The sequence below is a fragment of the Bos javanicus genome, chromosome 27 (assembly GCF_032452875.1).
Source record: "Bos javanicus breed banteng chromosome 27, ARS-OSU_banteng_1.0, whole genome shotgun sequence".
Classification (NCBI taxonomy): Eukaryota; Metazoa; Chordata; class Mammalia; order Artiodactyla; family Bovidae; genus Bos; species Bos javanicus.
Genome location: NC_083894.1, coordinates 19,608,252 through 19,620,915, shown reverse-complemented (window position 1 = coordinate 19,620,915; position 12,664 = coordinate 19,608,252). Strand labels below are relative to the sequence as shown.

The 12,664-nt window shown below is 45.0% G+C and overlaps 1 protein-coding gene across 1 annotated transcript in view; it reads left to right on the top strand.

Moving 5' to 3' along the window:
- The window catches only part of PDGFRL (platelet derived growth factor receptor like), a 74,672-nt gene that overhangs the window by 50,989 nt on the left and 11,019 nt on the right, over window positions 1–12,664 (top strand). The window contains exon 3 of the mRNA XM_061404308.1: window positions 4,002–4,153. Within this exon, the coding sequence (XP_061260292.1) occupies window positions 4,002–4,153 (152 nt within the window). The remainder of the gene's footprint in view (window positions 1–4,001; window positions 4,154–12,664) is intronic.

Below are 12,664 nucleotides of genomic sequence, written 5' to 3'. Positions count from 1 at the left end.
AATGGACATTCTAAACCCAGGCATTTAAACTGTAATCCTGCTAAATAATTCGTTTCCTGTTTTATATTGTTGACACAGAAGAGGGGGTGGAAAAATCCAGAAATGTTTTCCAGTGCATTTCCTTCCTTCCACCCCCAGTCCTGCTAAAGATACAGCGTGGTGCTGGGGTTAGTCCCAAGTGCTGCATTTTTATGTTCCCAGGTTCTTTCCTGGTAGAAATGGCGTCTTCTAATTTCTGTCACTACCGTACCAGTACCTGCTGGGTGTACAGAAGGTGCTCAGTACACTGATTGATCTCCTACTGACTTTGTACCCCAGGTGACAGCTCTATGGAGAATCTTGTTGTTCAGTCACTGTCATGCCTGACTCTTTGTGACCCCATGAACTGCAGCACACCAGGCTTCCTTGTCCTTCAACACCTCCTGGAGTTTGCTCAGACTCATGTCCATCGAGTCGATCATGCCATCCAACCATCTCATCCTCTGTCATGCCATTCTCCTCCTGCTCTCAATCTTCCCCAGCATCAGGGGGCTTTTCCAGTGAGTTGGCTCTTCACATTGTGTTGCCAAAATATTGGCGCTGTGGCCTGATATTATGGTTCACCTGGGAGCTTTCACTTCTGTTTTGTCTCCAGCTTTTCCTCTTTTATCTGAAGTCAAACTCCATCCCACAATTGAAATTACTCTTCTGGTTGCCAAAGATTTTCATCCTGCCAGATGAAGTGTGTGTGTGCGTGCTTGCGTGTGTGTGTGTGTGTGTGGAGGGGGGAGGACATGAATCAGAATGAAGAGCATCTGATGAGTTTAACCATCAATTTCTTGACTGTTTCTCCTTGGTGATCCCCTCCTGACTCTTCTTTCATTCCTGATTCTACTCCTCCCTTCCTTCCCCCTCCTCTCTTCCTGCTGGCCCCCTGCTTTGTCTCTGGTTTGTCCTTAGCCTTCCCTTTCCTGTCCACACTTTCCCTCACTGAGTTCACTCATTCCTTTAGTTCCTGCTCACAGCCCCTGTAGATGGTGTCCCCCAAAATAAATCTAGAGCTGTTTCACTCCTCTGTGCCTGGCCTGGATTTCCAGTGATTCACACGACACCCACACTTACCTGACCCACATACTACCATAAATTCAGAATCTCCAACAGGCAATGTATTACTTGCTTACCCCCATCTCCTTTCTCTTCTCAGCTATGCCATTTTAGTTAAAACCCCATTCTTTCCATGATGTGGAAATACAAACTGAGAGGTCTTTAGCCATGTGTCTTTCTTCCATCTTGTATACCCAGTCTGTCGTGAATCTTCCCTAAGAAAACACGTCTTGTTTTCACGTCTGTTCCACTGCTGACACCCAGCCTGGCCCCAGCACGGGCTGTTCATCCCAGTAAGAGCCTTTGCCTCCCCTCCCTCCCCTCCCTGCTCTTCCCTCCTCCCCCTCCTTCCCCTCCTCCTTCCTCCTCCCTCCTCTCCATGGCCTATTCTCCCCACTTGCTAGGAGTGGCTAAGGGGGGCCCTCACTCCCCACCTCCAAATCTGAGGGTGGTCCCTGCTCCCTGCTGAGCACCATGTATACCCTCTCAGTGTTCTCAACCACAGGCCCTGTGACTGTCACCCCCTCCCTCCATCTCCTTCTGTGATTAGTGGATTAAATCCCCAAGTCATCAAGTGCCTGCTACCCACCACACACCAGGGACATGCAGTGATATGAACAGAGAAGGTCCCTCCCAGCCCCGGCAAGTTCAGCCTTCAGCCCCCTGCCGGCCCCCCACCCCACCTTTCCGAGTCCAGCCTGTCCCACCTCCTCCTCAAAGCTGCCACCCACAGTGAGGAATCCCTTCTCAGAATTCCTACTGCTCTTGCTGTGGGCATCAGTTTAGCTACTCTCTGATCTCTTCGTGACTATTAGTTTTAGCTCCTCAGCTGGGTTGTAATATCCTCGAGGGCCACTTTTATTTGTGCCGAGGGCCATCCCCAATTTGGGTGTGTGTATCTGTAGTATTCACAATGCCTACTACTAATCTGCCAGAGTATGTAATTAAGATACAATTAGGATAGCACAATGAACCAGGCGTGGCAGCAAGTGCTTTAAATGCATTTATCATATAATGAGTGGGTACCGGGCACACACTTAATTGATTTAAGGAAGACAGTCTTGTTCAGCTGTTCTCCAGCTGTGGGTCTCAGGAAAGTCCTGTTTGCTCTCTGAGACTCGGTCTCCTCATTCACAAAATTGGGAACTGGACGCCAGCTTTTTAAGGTTCTTTCCAGTTCCAACACTGTTGTGCAACTTCATTTCAGTCTCCTCGTTTCTAGAGAATTTTTGCTTTGTGTTGTGCACAGATTTGTTGCTCGGAGAATACAAAGCAAATAGGGCAGAATCCCTGCCCTCAAAGTTGTCCCCATCCATTGTAGTAACTGGAAGCCAGAGGTACTGGATGGGTGAGTGGGAGGGGGCCGGTTACGTCACTGGGAGAACGCAGGGCGATTCCTGAGTTGGTTCTAATTAGAAGCTTCCTGAAGGAGGAGAGATTTCCGTTCAGTTGAAAGGAAGCAGTTGACTGGCCGAGTGGGAGTACAGAGACACCTCCTGGCAGAGCTGGTGGGCTGAGCAGCCATTCCGCAGAGGCCAGAACAGGCTGTGTTGAAGACCAACCAGCCAGACGCAGTGCTGCGTGCTAAATTTAAAGTGGTGACCGAACCACCGATGTTACTGACACCTACAACCGAAGAATCTCGACTGTGTCAGAAAAGTATGTGGATCCCAGAGGGGTGAGATGTGTGGGTATTGGAGATTCATCCTCAGTTAGGACCATTTATTTTGGAATCCTCACAGGCTGAGGCCATAGAGGGTAGGCAGAGGAGGGGGTCAAACCCAAGGATGATACATCTGGGTTCCTAACATAATATAATACAGGGAATTATAACAATCAGCTAATCCCAGAGATAATAATAATACATATTTCTTTCTGTCCTCATTTCAACAAGGACCTGAAGGGGTTGGCAAGTATATTCACATGCAACACAAGAAAAATACAAGAGATAAAAAATGAGGAAATAAAGTAGAAATAATAGTGTGAGGCCAGGGGAAAAGTGCCCCAAAGCTCTAAATACTTGACCAAGGTGGGTACATGATTGAGGCTCCACATCTTAGCAACAAATGCATTTTTTCCTTGTTGTTCAGTTGCTAAGTCGTGTCCAACTCTTTGAGACCCCGCAGACTGCAACACGCCAGGCTTCCCTGTCTTCACTATCTCCCAGAGTTTGCTCAAACTCATGTCCACTGAATTGGTGATGCCATCTAACCATCTCATCCTCTATTGTCCCCTTCTCCTCCTGCCCTCAATCTTCCCTGGCAATAGGGGCTTTTCCAGTGAGTTGGCTCTTCGCATCAGGTGGCCAAAGTATTGCAGCTTCAGCTTCAGTCCTTCCAATGAATATTCAGGATTGATTTCCTTTAGGATGGACTGGTTTGATCTCCTTAAGGGGCAGTTCTTATCTGAAATATAGTAATTCAGCATCTCAAAGATTCCAAGCTTGTGTTCAGAGACTTATTCTTACTGAGTAAAGAGGTTTTGCATCCTGGATAACGCTGTGTGCTTTCATTCACTTTGACTGCTGTTAAATAAACTCATTAGAAACCAAAGCTGAAGGCAAAACGCCCACCCAAGTCTTTGTGGCTGAATGTGTGCGGCTGCATTGCAACACACCAGTGATTTTACTTAAGTAAACCCCAGTTCTGGGGTCGAAGAGAATGTCTTCTCTTGAGAAAATGTCATTGTCATTGATGTCAAATGTTATTGTCTTAGCCTGCTTCTAAGAAAGGCTTTCCCCTCTGCCTCCTCACCTACCCCCAACACACTTTCCCCCCAGTACACCCTTTTATTCATCAGCGCCATCTGAGAAGGGCCCTCTGCCCGGAGCCTCGGGGCTTCATGTGTGAGAGCGATGGAGCGGAGACAGATGGGTGCCAGGTCCCGGCCCTGGTGACCGGCTGTGGTTTTGTTGACAGTGTGAAGCAGCATGAACGCTACGGCCAGCTGACCCTGGTCAACTCCACCGCGGCCGACACGGGTGAGTTCAGCTGCTGGGGACAGCTCTGCACCGGCTATGTCTGCAGGAAGGATGAGGCCAAGACGGGCTCCACCTACATCTTCTTCACAGGTAAGAGGCTGGCTGCACTGGCAGAACTCTCCAGGCTTCTGGACTTGCCCATATTAAAGGTTCCCTCTGTATGCTGATTATCAGATAAGGACAATGAAAACACTCCCTATTTCCCAGACTCTGAAAAGCTCAGGCTTTACATCAATTATTTCATGTAAGTCTTGCAATACCTGTTCAGGGTAATTACTACTATGTACTTTTTTTCAATGGGAAAGTTGAGGTTGAGAGAGATTAAGTAAGTCCTTCAGGTCAGATGGTAAGAAGTGGCTGGACCAGGATTTGCACCCAGAACTGTGTGGTCCCAGAGTCTGTACCTGCGTTGTCCAGTACGGCAGCCAGCAGACATGTGGTGGTACTAGTGGTAAAGAATCTGCCTGCCAGTTCAGGAGGTTTAAGAGATGCAGGTTCTATCCCTGGATTGGGAAGATTCCCTGGAGAAGGAAATGGCAACTCACTCCAGTATTCTTGCCTGGAGAATCCCCACGGACAGAGGAGTCTGGCGGGAAACAGTCCATGGGGTCACAGAGAGTCGGACGTGACTGAGCAACTAAGCACACACACACATAAAACTTAGTAACTGATCTGCTACGTCAGGGGGAAGATCGAAGGCGGAGGAGAAGGGGACGACAGAGGACAAGATGGCTGGGTGGCATCACCACCTCAATGGACATGAGTTTGAGCAAACTCCGGGAGATGGTGATGGACACGGGAGCCTGGCGTGCTGCAGCCCATGGGGTTGCAAAGAGTCGGGCATGACTGAATGACTGAACTGACTGATGTCAAGAGAAAGAAGATGGTATGGGTGTGGATTTGAGACTATGGGTTTGAAGTTGAGGCGTGTGTGACTATTCAAATGTCGTTGGGGATTAGTTAAAATTAAACAAGGTCAAGACTTCTCTGGCAGCCCAGTGGTTAAGACTCTGTGCTTTGAATGCAGGTTCAACCCCTGGTCAGGGAACTAAGGTCCCACATGCCATGAGGCACTACCAAAAACAAAAAAAATTCTCTCCCATGCCAAGGCTATACAAATATATTTTTAAAATTTTTTTAAATTAAACAAAGTTAAAAATTCAGCTTCTCAGTGACAGCTGCCATGTTTCAAGTGCTTCATTGGCACCTGTGGCCAGTGTCTACCCTCCTGGACAGTGGAGACAGAAGAGCCATCAGCACAGAGAGCTCTGTTGCGTGGTGTGGCTGTACACGTCCAGTCCCTGTGCGCTCTCAATCTCTGGTGACCTCCTTTCTGGAACTGCCACTGTCAGAGAATGCCTGGCTAACGGTCTCCTTGAGTTTGTCCTTGTGAGTACCACGAGCTGAGGTTTGGGACAGCGTTCCACAGGCTGGAGTGGCTCCAACCCTGACGCCTGTGCCCGTGTCAGGCCTTGAAACTGCCGGTCAGGGGCCTCCCCTCCCCTGCAGGGCCAGGGCCAGGTTTCCCAGGCAGAACTTGCACTTGGAGAAGCAGGCACTGCAGAGTGGCTTGCCAGCCTTTTCTGCTGCTGAGCTCTATATTCTAAAATTTGGGGAAGATGTTCTCCAACAAGCCTCAGAGGTCAGGGACAGCTTTCTGGAATCTTTCAAATGCCATGCCCTGGTGCTTCTGCTGTCTGAGGCGTTTCAGGTAAGCCAGGAGGCCTCCTTAGTGTCTGAGTAGGCTTTGTAATGAGGTTTGTCTACATCCTGAATCCATCTGTTGTACCTGTAGATTTCCCGTGACTCAGATCTACAGTTCAGATAACCATAGGCTCTGACCTTTAATGAACACTTCAGCAAAATCTCACACATTCTCCCATCCTGCCCAAAGAGCTCCTCTCTGGCGAGCAGATACATCAGCAGAGTGCTCTGTGATTCTGGAGACACGTGCATCTCATTTAATTTCCACAAAGCTCTGAGGAAATTAGCAGAAGCTAATTATCTCTTTTTTAGAAATAATCAGGGAAGCTTCCCTGATGGCTCAGTGGGTTAAGAATCTGCCTGCGATACAGGAGACACAGGAGATGTAGGTTTGATCCCTGGGTTGGGAAGATCCTCTGGAGGAGGGAAAGGAAACCCACCCTAGTATTCTTGCCTGGAAAATCCCATGGACAGAGGCGCCTGGCGGGCTACAGTCCATAGGGTTGCAAAGAGTGGGACATAACTGAGCAACTCTGCACACTAGAAATAATAATGCTGATGCTAAGATACAACAGGGCGAGGTGACTTGACTTCAAGTGGCAGAGTAAAGAGTCATATCCCTTTTTTCTGGTCCAGGATCCAGTGTTCTTACTGCCTTAACCCATTGATTGATTGATCAATCAATTGACTTGTAGAGTGATTGACTACTGTGCTGTGTCTTAGTTGCAGTGAGTAAATTGTTAGTTGCAGCATGTGGGATCTAGTTCCCTGACCAGGGATCAAACCTGGGCCCCCTGCGTTAGGACCGTGGAGTCCTAGCCACTGGACCACCAGGGAAGTCCCTTAACCTACTTTTAAGACAAGGTGATGGAAAGATTGACAGACACACATAAGCTAGCATAACTGGCATCGTCAGAATTGCTGACAGCTGTTCACGGCCATTGCTTCTGAGCCTCATTCTGGATTGCACCACCCAGAAGTGCCCACATGCCCACAGAATGGTACCACGTGCCCATAGAATGGTACCACACTAGGAAGCGGCAGTGGAAAGGAGATTAATTAAGGCTCATGGGACCTGTTATTCTGGACAAGGACTGATACCATGTTTCAAATTGCAGAATGAAAATTCTTTGTTGTGATTAGCACTATTGTGTCTTCCCCAAATAATGGTTATTAAAACTGAGATTTTTGAACTGAAGAGCTAACTTTGAGCAGAAAGTCTCATTGGGTAATAGGTTCTCTAAGTTCTGGAGGTGAATCCTCTTTCTTAATTTATGGAAGCCCTTTTGGGTGTCACAGGAAGGCTGAAAAATCAACATTTCAACTTTCAAAAAAACCTGCATCAGAGTTGTGACTGAATGGATTGTATTGTATTCTTATTCCTCAACACTGAGAGTCCAGTTGAATTTTCAGGATAGGGTTTAGCAATTTGTCTTTTCAAGCATTAGAGAACCAAGATGGGCTGTTATGGAGGCTCTTGGCTCTGGAGTCTCTCAGAACATGTGCTTCCCCACCACCCACACAGAGAAATGTCTGGCATCCATTTTGCGTGTGTGTTTCCTAGAGTTTGATTATAAACACTGTGAAGCTGCTTTTGACTGTTAATTTGTGCAATTTTTGATTAAGCAACTGCTACAAGGCTTCAGCAATATGTGAACCGTGAACTTCCTGATGTTCAAGCTGGTTTTAGAAAAGGCAGAGGAACCAGAGATCAAATGGCCATCCGCTGGATCATGGAAAAAGCAAGAGAGTTCCAGAAAAACATCTATTTCTGCCTTATTGACTATGCCAAAGCCTCTGACTGTGTGGATCACAATAAACTGGAAAATTCTGAAAGAGATGGGAATACTAGACCACCTGACCTGTCTCTTGAGAAATCTGTATGCAGGTCAGGAAGCAACAGGTCAGGAAGCAACAGTTAGAACTGGACATGGAACAACAGACTGGTTCCAAAGAGGAAAAGGAGTATGGCAAGGCTGTATATTGTCACCCTGCTTATTTAACTTCTATGCAGAGTACATCATGAGAAACGCTGGGCTGGAAGAAACACAAGCTGGAATCCAGATTGCCAAGAGAAATATCAATAACCTCAGATATGCAGATGACACCACCCTTATGGCAGAAAGTGAAGAGGAACTAAAGAGCCTCTTGATGAAAGTGAAAGAGGAGAGTGAAAAAGTTGGCTTAAAGCTCAACATTCAGAAAACTAAGATCATGGCATCTGGTCCCATCACTTCATGTCAAATAGATGGGGAAACAGTGGAAACAGTGTCAGACTTCATTTTGGGGGGCTCCAAAATCACTGCAGATGGTGACTGCAGCCATGAAATTAAAAGACGCTTACTCCTTGGAAGGAAAGTTATGACCAACCTAGATAGCATATTCAAAAGCAGAGACATTACTTGGCCAACAAAGGTCTGTCTAGTCAAGGCTATGGTTTTTCCTGTGGTCATGTATGGATGTGAGAGTTGGACTGTGAAGAAGGCTGAGCACTGAAGAATTGATGCTTTTGAACTGTGGTGTTGGAGAAGACTCTTGAGAGTCCCTTGGACTGCAAGGAGATCCAACCAGTCCATTCTGAAGGAGATCAGCCCTGGGATTTTTTTGGCAGGAATGATGCTAAAGCTGAAACTCCAGTACCTTGGCCACCTCATGCAAAGAGTTGACTCATTGGAAAAGACTCTGATGCTGGGAGGGATTGGGGGCAGGAGGAGAAGGGGACGACAGAGGATGAGATGGCTGGATGGCATCACTGACTCGATGGACGTGAGTTTGAGTGAACTCCGGGAGTTGGTGATGGACAGGGAGGTCTGGCGTGCTGCGATTCATGGGGTCACAAAGAGTCGGACACGACTGAGCGACTGAACTGAACTGAACAAGTTATATTTGTATTCAATCTTCATCCAGGAGGCTCTCAGAGACTTTTTCTTCTCCCCTGCTCTAACTTCGTATTGAAGTATGACTTATACTGTGGGAAATACACAAATCACAACTCAGTCACAGCTCAGTGACTGATCCTCAAGTTAACCACCTCCCAGATCATGTAACCACCTCCCAGATCAAGGCAGGGGAGTGGAGGGAAACATTACCAGCAGTAGGGCTTCCTCATAGTAAGAGGCATGGGCTCCAGTTTACACATGTGGTAAAACCATATGAACCAGCATTTTACCAAGTGTGGAGTTTGTTATAATTTGGATTTTAGTTTATTGCCTATTAACTAATTTTAAAAAAATCTTAAGTTTCCATGTGTTTTATTTTTTTAAAGCAATGTATGTCATCCACTTGAGTAGATACCAAGCATATTTGTAGAGGCATTTGTGATCCATAATTTTAAATATAAACTTGAACACACTTTTTTTTGGCTACATGGATTCTACTAATGGCAGGTTTTTTTTTTTTTTACTTTAAAAGACATTAAATTTTTGTAATTTATCAAGTTACAGCAATTCAGTTGAATTAATAAAAATATGTATATGCTCAATAAATGTCCAGGAATGAATAAGTGCAAATTGGACAGATTTAATTTAATTTATAGGTAATAATTTGCTTACTCATTCATATATTCTTCCTGCAGCCTTGCTTACTCCATTCACTTGGCAAATACATTTTATTTTTCTATTGGTTAAAGCAACTGGTGTGGTTCCTTCTTTCAAAACATGGATTACAGTATAGGAAGTAAGGCCTCACTTTTGTTCTGAAATTCAAATTGTTTGCTTATTCTACTGGGTCTGCACACTGGTTCACATTCCTGTTGTTGTTCAGTTGCCAAGTCTTGCCTGACTCCTTGAGACCCCACTGACTGCAGCATTCCAGGCTTCCCTATCCCTCATCATCTCCTGGAGTTTGACTAAGTTCATGTCCATTGATTTGGTGATGCTATCCAACCATCTCATCCTCTGCCGTCCCCTTCTCCTCCTGCCTTCAGTCATTCCCAGTCTTTTCCAATGAGTCAGTTCTTTGTATCAGGTGGCCAAAATATTGGAGTTTCAGCTTCAGCAATGAATATTCAGGACTGATTTCCTTTAGGATGGACTGGTTGGATCTCCTTGCAGTCCAGGGTACTCTCAAGAGTCTTCTCCAGCACCATGGTTCAAAAGCATCAATTCTTCAGTGCTCAGTTTTCTTTATGGTCCAACTCTCACATCCATACATGACTACTGGAAAAACCATAGCTTTGACTATATGGACCTTTATCAGGAAAGCGATGTCTTTTCTTTTTAACACACTGTCTAAGTTTGTCATAGCTTTCTTGCCAAAAAGCAATTGTCTTCTAATTTCATGGCTACAGTCACCATCTTCAGTGATTTTAGAGACCAAGAAGAGGAAATCTGTCACTGCTTCTACTTTTCCTCCTTTGTTTGCCATGATCTTAGTTATTTTAATATTGAGTTTTAAACCAGCTTTTTCATTCTCTTCCTTCATCCTCATCAAGAGGCTCTTCAGTTCCTCTTCACTTTCTGCCATAAGGGTGGTGTTTTCTGTATATATGAGATTACTGATATTTCTCTCCACAATCTTGATTCCAGCTTGTGCTTCATCCAGTCTGGCATTTCTCATGATGTACTCTGCATATAAGTTAAATAAGCAGGGTAACAATATGCAGCCTTGATGGACTCCTTTCCTAATTTGGAACCAGTTTGTTGCTCCATGTCCAGTTCTAATTGTTTGCTCTTGACCTGTATACAGGTTTCTCAGGAGGCAGGTAAGGTGGTCTGGTATTCCCATGTCTTTAAGAATTTTCCACAGTTATGATCCACACAGTCAAAGATGTTAACATAGTCAGCGAAACAGAGGTAGATGTTTTTCTGGAATTCTCTTGCTTTCTCTATGATCCAACAGATGCTGGCAGTTTGATCTCTGGTTCCTCTGCCTTTTCCAAAACCAGCATGAACATCTGGAAGTTCTCAGTTCACATAATGCTGAAGTCTAGTTTGAAGGATTTTGAGCACATCCTTACTAGCATGGGAGATGAGTGCAATTGTCTGGTGGTTTGAACATTCTTTAGTACTACCTGTCTTGGAAACTGGGATGAGTATTGACCTTTTCCAGTCTGGTGGCCACTGCTGGTTTTCTAAATTTGCTGACAGATTGACTGCAGCATTTTAATAGCACCATCTTGTAGGATTTTACGTAGCTCTGCTGGAATTCCATCACCTCCACTAACTTTACTGGCAGCAGTGCTTCCTAAGGCCTGCTTGACTTCACATGGCACAATGTCTGGCTCTGGGTGAGTGGCCACACCATCATGGTTAACTGGGTCATTAAGATCTTTTTTGTGTAGTTCTTCTAGGTATTCTTGCCATCTTTTCTTGATCTCTTCTGCTTCTTTTAGGTCTTTACCATTTCTGTCCTTTATTATGCCCATCTTTAGATGAAATATTCTTTTGATATTACCAGTTTTCTTGAGGAGATCTCTAGTCTTTCCCCTTCTGCTGTTTTCCTCTATTTCTTTGCACTGTTCATTGAAGAAGGCCATCTTATCTCTTCTTGCTACTCTCTGGAACTCTGCATTTATTGGTGTATACCTTTCCTATCCTCCCTTGCTTTTCACTTCTCTTCTTTGCTCAACTATTTATAAAGCTTCCTCAGACAACCACTTTGCCTTCTTGCATTTCTTTTTCTTTGGGATGGTTTTGTTTGCTGCCTCCTGTACAATATTCCAACTCTATTCATAGTTCTTCAGGCACTGTGTTTACTAGATCTAATCCCTTGAATCTATTCATCACCACCACTGTATATTCATAGGGGATTTAAGTCATACCTGACTGGCCTAGTGGTTTTCCCCACTTTCTTCAGTTTAAGCCTGAATTTTGCTATGAGGAGCTGATGATCTGAGCCACAGTCAGCTCCCGGTCTTGTTTTTGCTGACTGTATAGAGCTTTTCCATCTTTGGCAGCAAAGAATGTAATCAGTCTGATTTCAGGATTGACTATTTGGTGATGTCCATGTGTAAAGTTGGTTTTTGTGTTGTTAAAAAAGGGTGTTTGCTATGACAAGTGCATTCTCTTGGCAGAATTCTGTTAGCCTTTGCCCTGCTTCATTTTGTACTCCAAGGCCAAACTTGCCTGTTACTCCAGGTATCTCTTGACTTCCTACTTTTGCATTCCAGTCCCCTATGATAAACCAGACATCTCTTTTTTTGGTGTTCGTTCCAGAAGGTCTTCTAGGTCATCACAGAACTTATCAACTTCAGCTTCTTCAGCATCAGTGATTGGGGTATAGACTTGGATTACTGTGATGTTGAATGGTTTACCTTGAAAATGAACTGAAATCATTCTGTTGTTTTTTGAGGATGAACCTAAGTACTGAATTTTGGACTCTTGTATTGATTGTGAGGGCTACTCCATTTCTTCTATGGGATTCTTGTCCACAGTAGCAGAGATAATGGTCATCTGAATTAAATTCACCCATTCCCATCCATTTTAGTTCACTGATTTCTAAGATGTTGATGTTCACTCTTGCCATTTCCTGCTTGACCATGTCCAATTTACCTGGATTTATGGTCCTAACATTCCAGGTTCCTATGCAATACTGTTCTTACAGCATCGGATTTTACTTTCATCACCAGACACATCCACAACTGAGTGTTGTTTCCGCTTTGGCCCAAATGCTTCATTCTTTCTGGAGCTATTAGTAATTGTCCTTCACTCTTCCCAGTAGACTACTAGACACCTTCTGACCTGGGAAGGCTCACCTTTCAGTGTCAGATCTTTTTGCCTTTTTATACAGTTCATGGGGTTCTCATGGCAAGTATACTGGAGTGGTTTACCACTCCCTGCTCCAGTGCACCACATTTTGTCAGAACTCTCCACCATGACCTGTCCATTTTGGGTGGCCCTACATGGCATGGCTTATAGCTTCATTGAGTTACACAAACCCCTTTGCATGACAAGGCTG